Source organism: Oncorhynchus mykiss, unplaced genomic scaffold (assembly GCF_013265735.2).
Source record: "Oncorhynchus mykiss isolate Arlee unplaced genomic scaffold, USDA_OmykA_1.1 un_scaffold_189, whole genome shotgun sequence".
NCBI classification, from domain to species: Eukaryota; Metazoa; Chordata; class Actinopteri; order Salmoniformes; family Salmonidae; genus Oncorhynchus; species Oncorhynchus mykiss.
The window spans coordinates 811,967-819,500 of NW_023493675.1; the positions used below are offsets into that span (position 1 = coordinate 811,967).

Consider the following 7,534-nt stretch of genomic DNA (forward strand, 5'->3'; position numbering starts at 1 on the left):
AGTATTTCTGTGAATTCATGTGTCTCTCTGCACAATCACCGCATGTTGGAACTACTGACCGTAACGCGCCAATGTAAAATGAGATTTTTTTTATAAATATGAACTTTATCAAACAAAACATACATATATTGTGTAACATAAAGTCCTATGATTGTCATCTGATGAAAATCATCAAAGGTTAGTGATTCATTTTTATCTCTATTTGTGCATTTTGTGGCTCCTCTCTTTGGCTGGAAAAATGGCTGGGTTTTTCTGTTAGTTGGTGGTGACCTAACATAATCGTTTGTGGAGCTTTCGCTGTAAAGCATTTTTGAAATCAGACACTGTGGCTGGATTAACGAGAATTATATCTTTAAAATGATGCCTAACACTTGTATGTTTGAGAAATTTTATTTATGAGATTTCTGTTGATTTTTATTTGGCTGAAATTTCATTGGCTGTTGGCGAGGGGTTCCGCTAGCGAAACTGGGTTCAGGTTAATCAAATTAATAAAGAAACATTTCTTGATATCAGTCCCATTTACATTGTTCTTACAAAAACAAGTTTTAAATGCTCTAGTACAGCCACTATTGAAGGCAATCAAATGCTTCTCAAAGATGCCCTCTGGTGGTCAAACTAGCACTTACTAGCATTATTGGTGACAGTGGGTGACACGTAAATAACATGCCATAGAATTCTGTGGCACCATGCAAGCTGTGCTGCAGTACGCTGCAACTTTTAAAGGATGAACCACTGTACTCCATATTCAATTCATGTTTTCTAACAAAAACACATAAATATATTTGCATTGTACAATTTAAATTCATATGGTATAAACAAGAAAATACATTCTCAGTCAACAATTAAAGACAATGGGAGCACTGTGTATGTTCTCTGATGCATTTTAAGAAGTCAAGGAGAAGTAATTATTCTCTCCTGTGTGAATTCTCACATGTTTTTTCAGCTTTCCCGAATGGTTAAAACGCTTTCCACACTGGGAGCAGTGGTAAGGCTTCTCTCCTGTGTGTATTCGCTCATGAGCTTTCAGGGTTCCTACTTGGCCAAAACTCTTTCCACACTGGGAGCAGTGGTAAGGCTTCTCCCCTGTGTGTAGTCGCTGATGAACTTTCAGGGTTCCTAAGTGACTAAAACTATTTCCACACTGGGGGCAGTGGTAAGGCTTCTCCCCTGTGTGGATTCTCACATGAATTTTAAGTGACTGTGAAGAGTAATAGGTCTTCCCACAGTCTGAGCATTTGTAAGGCTTCTCCCCTGTGTGCAGTCTCGTGTGCTCTTTTAGGTTTCCTGAATAGTTAAAACTCTTTCCACACTGGGAGCAGTGGTAACGCTTCTCCCCTGTGTGTATTCGCTCATGAGATTTCATGTTTCCAAAGTGACTAAAACTCTTTCCACATAGGGAGCAGAGGTAAGGCTTCTCCCCTGTGTGAATTCTCACGTGACTTTTAAGTGAGTGTGATGAGTAATACATCTTCCCACAGTCTGCGCATTTGTAAGGTTTCTCCCCTGTGTGTATACGCTCATGAGCTTTGAGAGTGTCTAACCGCTTAAAACTCTTCCCACACTGGGAGCAATGGAAAGGCTTCTCCCCTGTGTGTATACGCTCATGAGCTTTGAGGGTGAGTAACCGCTTAAAACTCTTCCCACATTGGGAGCAATGGAAAGGCTTCTCCACTGTGTGTATACGCTCATGAGCTTTGAGGGTGTCTAACCGCTTAAAACTCTTCCCACACTGGGAGCAAAGGAAGGGCTTCTGCCCTGTGTGTATTCCCTCATGTATTTTCAGGCTTCCTGACTTGGTAAAACTCTTTCCAATCTGGGAGCAGAGGTGTTGACTTGCTGGTTTGGACGTCTTTGGTTCGTCCAAGTTTGGTTTTCCTCCTGCCAAAGACAGAGTTTATTTTTAAGACAGAGCAGAATGAAATCTCCACATGATAAAACTGCCTTGCTATGAACTTTAAACCAAATCAGATCCCTCATTAACCTGAGGCCAGCTTTCAAACATTTCATCATTTAAAACCATTTTTGTGTGATTTTAAAACAAATGTTGTAGAGCATCCTGGTAATTACTGTTTACAAGACTTATTTGTATTTCTGTTTTACTAGTCAGAACACAAAACACTAGACAGTCCTATGACACTCAAGACACAGACATCGCTGGATTCCTATCAAGCAGGTGGTTGTAAATATATAACCTTCATAGCTGTATGATACAGAATGTGACCTACACACTTCCTTAAACATATAATAAGTCATTTAAAGTGGAAGTCCAAAACTTGTTTTTACGTGGAAGACACAAAGCACATCAGTAACATCTCCCCGTTGTTGAAAGGGTTCGACACATTGCTGTTTAAACCAATTTCTAATTTAGACGTTCACACATTTGGACTATCATTCATTTCATGATATTTTGGGAAAAGTAAAAAAGAATGTGAAATATTTGGGGTAGATGTTACAAAAAATATAAATATGTAAAGTGTTGGTCCCATGTTTCATGAGCTGAAATATCCCAGAATTCTTCCATACGCACTAAAGCTTATTTCTCTCAAATTCGGTGCAAAATGTGTTTATATCCCTGTTAGTTCAAATTTCTCCTTTGCCAAGATAATCCATTTACCTGACAGGTGTGGCCTAATGTTGAACACTTTTTAGGTTACTCTATGATTCCATAAGTGTTATTTCATAGATTTGATATCTTCACTATTATTCTACAATGTAGAAAATAGTAAAAATAAAGAAAAACCCTTGAATGAGTAGTTGACTGGTAGTGTATATGGTCGATTCCGTGGGAAAGTCAACCTGAACATGTGTAACGGAGGTGAGAACGTGCCGTAAACTCACTCCACAGCTTGAAACGTTTTTGACATCAATTGAGCCAATTGGAGGTGTACCTGTGGATGTATTTCAAAGGCCTACCTTCAAAGTCAGTGCCTCTTTGCTTGACATTATGGGAAAATCAAAAGAAATCAGCCAAGACATCAGAAAAGAAAATGTAGACCTCTACAAGTCTGGTTTATCCTTGGGAGCAATTTCCAAACGCCTGAAGGTACCACGTTTATCTGTACAAACAATAGTACGCAAGTATAAACACCATGGCACCACGCAGCCTTCATACCGCTCAGGAAGGAGACACGTTCGGTCTCCTAGAGATGAAACGTTTGACCCAAGTTAAATCATTTAAAGGCAATGCTACCAAATACGAATTGAGTGTATGTAAACTTCTGACCCACTGGGAATGTGATGAAAGAAATAAAAGCTGAAATAAATCTCTCTACTATTATTCTGACATTTCACATTCTTAAAAATAAAATGGTGAACTAACCTAAAACAGGGAAATTTTACTATGATTAAATGTCAGGAATTGTGAAACTGAGTATAAATGTATTTGGCTAAGGTGTATGTAAACGTCCGACTACAACTGTACATTTGCATGTTTAACACGTTCTGTAGATCAGACGTTAATGAAGCAATGCAGAACACATTGAAGTGTCTGGAGTTTTGTCTGCCGCTTCAAAAGTCTTGTAATGATGGGGGGGGGGGGGGGGGGGGGGTTCACTGGGACAGGCAATGTCACATCCATAATGTTGTTAGGACAAATTTTGTAAAATTTGCACCTTACATCAGATCATCTTGAGACTTTCCGTCTAAAGCTAACTTTTTATATGGTCTATTGGTTTCTCTCTTTTCATTGGCAGAATCCTTTTTCAGTGTTATGATATTCATAACATCCATATCCACCAGTCTATCTTCCTGTCAACTAACAGAACTCTGCTGGTTGTCCTGGTAACAGATACCAGTCTATCTTCCTGTCAACAAACAGAACTCTGCTGGTTGTCCTGGTAACAGATACCAGTGGGCAGATCTATTATATTTGTACAAACTAAACTACAGCACTTACTTCGGTGAGTCAAATCTGATCCTTTCTTCTCTTCTCCTTCTCTCACAGTTCCACTCAGCCCCGTTGTTTTCCTGCAGTCCACCAGCAGCACAGACAACCTCTTCATACCCAGCAGTAAGTTGCTACCGGGAGAGGCTCGACACGGGGACTCCGGGAGGGAGGAGGGGCTAGCGTTGTCCTGGTAACCATAAAGAGGGGACACAGACACATATCTTTATGGATGCTGATATCACTGTTGTCATAAAGTGTTTTACAGAAACCCAGCCCAGCCCTCGATAGAGCAAGCTGTATGCTAGACCAGACCAAGCTGTATGCTAGACCAGACCAAGCTGTACCATCTGGTGTTCTGATCTGGAGAGACTCTTCTCTGCCTCGTCAGCATCAGGATATTGTTGAGGCTCCCCAGAGGATCCAGGATAGTCATGTCTCTCTCCTGTGTGGACGAGAACATGAAACCGATTGTAAACTTATGATCTTCTATTGCAATCATAGGGACTTACAAGAGGCATTAATATGTCTAAATAGGGCCTAAAATGGCCACTTTCATCATGATTTCCGAAAATATTGTTTGTGATGCAAATGTAAAAGGCTCGTTCCACAAATTGGTTGGCTTTTGCGTCCCATTGATCTTTTAAGTAGAAAATATGCACCAATATTGAATTTTAAAAGACTGTTACATTAGATGAGGTGCACTTTAATGTAGACCACATGGAGAATTCAATAAATCTAAATCTAAGTCCCCAAAATATATGTACCAAATGCAGATTTTACATTTAACAATTTATAGAGTACGAAACTTATTAAAGTGTAGAACTTCAGTAGAATGCCCTTAAAAACCCCACATTAGTTAAACAACGGCATAGTTTGTGCCCCTGTTTAAGACAGTACTCACTAGTGTTAATCTGATATTCTGTCTCCTCCTCTTTCACTCCCAAAACGTCTTCCTCCTTCACCTTTACTGAGATAGAACCTTTTAGAGAGGAAGAGGATGCTATCTCTTCTTTCACTGTAACAGCCTCCTCTTCTTTCACTGTAACAGCCTCCTCTTCTTTCACTGTAACAGCCTCCTCTTCTTTCACTGTAACAGCCTCCTCTTCTTTCACTGTAACACACTCCTCTTCTTTCACTGTAACAGCCTCCTTTTCTTTCACTATAACAGCCTCCTCTTCTTTCACTATAACAGCCTCCTCTTCTTTCACTATAACAGCCTCCTCTTCTTTCACTGTAACAGCCTCATCTTCCACGACAATGTTCAGTCCCAGATCTTCTTTTTCCGTCCAGCAGACCACCTCTTCTTTAGCAGGGGAGGAGTAGTTTAGTGAACTCATGGTCAGGGATGTTAGCTAGCTAGTTAGCATTAGCGACTAGCCTAGTGCTAACCTCAGTATCAATCTTTAACACGTTTTCAAATTGAACAAGAACATTAGGTTAAAGGTCATCAGATGATAAGTCAACAGAAATGCGTTTAAAACACTGAGATTGGCTAATGTACAATAACATGGTCTAAAGAATCAATCTTTCAGTTTTATGTTGTCTAGCAGGCTACCGAGGTGGTTGAAAGAGAAGCCGTTTTGTTGTTCCTGAAGAAGCGTCCCGTCCAGTCCATTACACGTCACGCAAGAAGCATCACCTGAAAGTGGCACATCGCCATCTGCTGGCTGGAGTGGGTAACGCAGTTTGGAAACTAGTTACGGCATGTTGTATTGGAAAGAACGTCTTAATAATTTAACAATAAACTGATACATTTTCTCTTGCGTCTTACAAATAATAAGTTCCTGTACACAGACGTAGAAGCTTAATATGAATATGTAGATGATTAATAAATACTTCTATGAATAGGTAGTGTGTTAATACACATTTGCTCTGTTCATTTTCACAATCGTTTTTATCTACATGTGACCATACTATTCCCTTAAAGCCACGCTCTATAAGATACAAATTATCCTGTAAACAACAGAACAAATGCATCACATGCAAATAGCACTTGATTATCTGTAGTGCTTTACACTGGGTAGACAAAACATTAAGAACACCTGCTCCTTCCATGACTTAGAAAGACTAGGTGAATCCAGGCTAAAGCTATGATCCCTTACTGATGTCACTAGTTAAATCCACCTCAGTCAGTGTAGATGAAGGGGGGAGTCAGGTTAAATAAGGATTTTTAAGCCGTGAGACATGAGACATGGACTGTGCATGTGTGCCATTCAGAGGGTAAATGGGGAAGACAAAATATTTAAGTTACTTTGAACGGGGTATGGTAGTAGGTGCCAGGCGCACCGGTTTGTGTCAAGAACTGCAACGCTGCTGGGTTTTTCAGCTCAACAGTTCCCATGTGTACCAAGAATGGTCCACCATCCAAACCGTGGCGGTCAGTGCCGTTTAAGATGAGGGAGGACCATTTTGTTTTTCATGGGCATGGCCTTATTTCTACTACAGCATGTTGGATGACTGTCATTCATATTCCATTCACCTTGTTCAATGTAACAGTGGTAGGTTTAGGCTACAACATGATACTAACATTTCCTGTATACTCATCATGAGGTAGCAACCTAGCTTATGAATGAAAGTTTAGAATGTAGGTTCACACAGGTCGAGAGAAAATGTTGAGGTGACAGACAGTGACACATTCAATATCGCCTTGCACACTCTCGCCTGCATCTAGCTGAAATAGAGGTTCTATTGGACAAATTCACGTATGTTTATCCTGGTTGTGTTCTGTTTAAGAAACGTTTGTCAACAGAATCGGCTGAATGAATACGCCCCTGATCATGCATAAACACAGTTCACTTTCATTACAGACACGTTGTATTCCTTCTTGCATCTATGTGCTCTCCTCTTATCACCTTCTCCCTTTGTTTCTGGACTTCAATTGCACAACACAACACAACACATTCCCTCAGAAGAGACTAATTGAGAGGCTCCTGCTGCCCTCAAGGGCACATTGACAGATTTTTCACCTAGTCCTCTCTGGGATTCAAACCAGGGATCTTTCAGTTACTGGCCCAACACCATTAACCGCTAGCCTACCTGCAGCAGGAGTCCCATGTTGACAGGAGAGCCCACCTTTATTTCTCCCTCATTATGAACATTCGTATTGGACAGCCTTACCTATAGAGTAGCACCACCACCCATCAGCCAGTTCTCTTCTTGATGTCAAAGCTGCAGTGTATTGTTGCTATAGGAGTTTTTGATTCATAATAATTCAAATTGTGAAAATAGAAGTGTACAATTTATATATATTTTTAATCAACTTTAAAATACTGTTTGAGTCTATGCAGATGTATAATCTGAATAGGAAAATACATTATCAATAAATAGTTTACATCAACATACCGAGCCACAATCTGTAAAATGTGACCATACTATTTATTTCAAGACCCTCTGTCAGATATAAATCATCAGAGTGGGAAACCAACTGACATGGAAACAATGGAGCAAATGTATCACAATCAGAGGGGTGTATTATGACATCAGATAGAACTGCTCAGACATTCCAAATATCACTTGATTATCAGAGGAGTGTATTATGACATCAGATAGAACTACTCAGACATTCCAAATCAGGCTTCATCCATATCATGAAGGTGGATATTGATCCAACCATTTCCAAAGTAATGACCAGGCTGATGGAAACAGGAT

At 40.0% G+C, this 7,534-nt stretch overlaps 1 protein-coding gene across 1 annotated transcript; it reads right to left on the reverse strand.

The window, feature by feature from the left end:
* Positions 1–308: 308 nt before the first annotated feature.
* LOC110513805 (zinc finger protein 239-like) lies at positions 309–4,400 on the reverse strand. Its single transcript, XM_021593505.2, has 3 exons — positions 4,231–4,400; positions 3,896–4,073; positions 309–1,878 (listed from the first exon to the last, which is right to left on the reverse strand). The coding sequence occupies exons 1-3, from the start codon at positions 4,231–4,233 to the stop codon at positions 884–886; spliced, it is 1,176 nt and encodes a 391-aa protein (XP_021449180.2). The 5' UTR covers positions 4,234–4,400; the 3' UTR covers positions 309–883.
* Positions 4,401–7,534: the final 3,134 nt, after the last annotated feature.

Excerpts from the sequence above, each read along its gene's own strand:
- LOC110513805 (XM_021593505.2), bottom strand. Across the intron at positions 1,879-3,895 it reads ATCAGATTTGACTCACCGAA|GAGGAAAACCAAACTTGGAC; the intron begins GTAAGTGCTGTA and ends TGTCTTTGGCAG.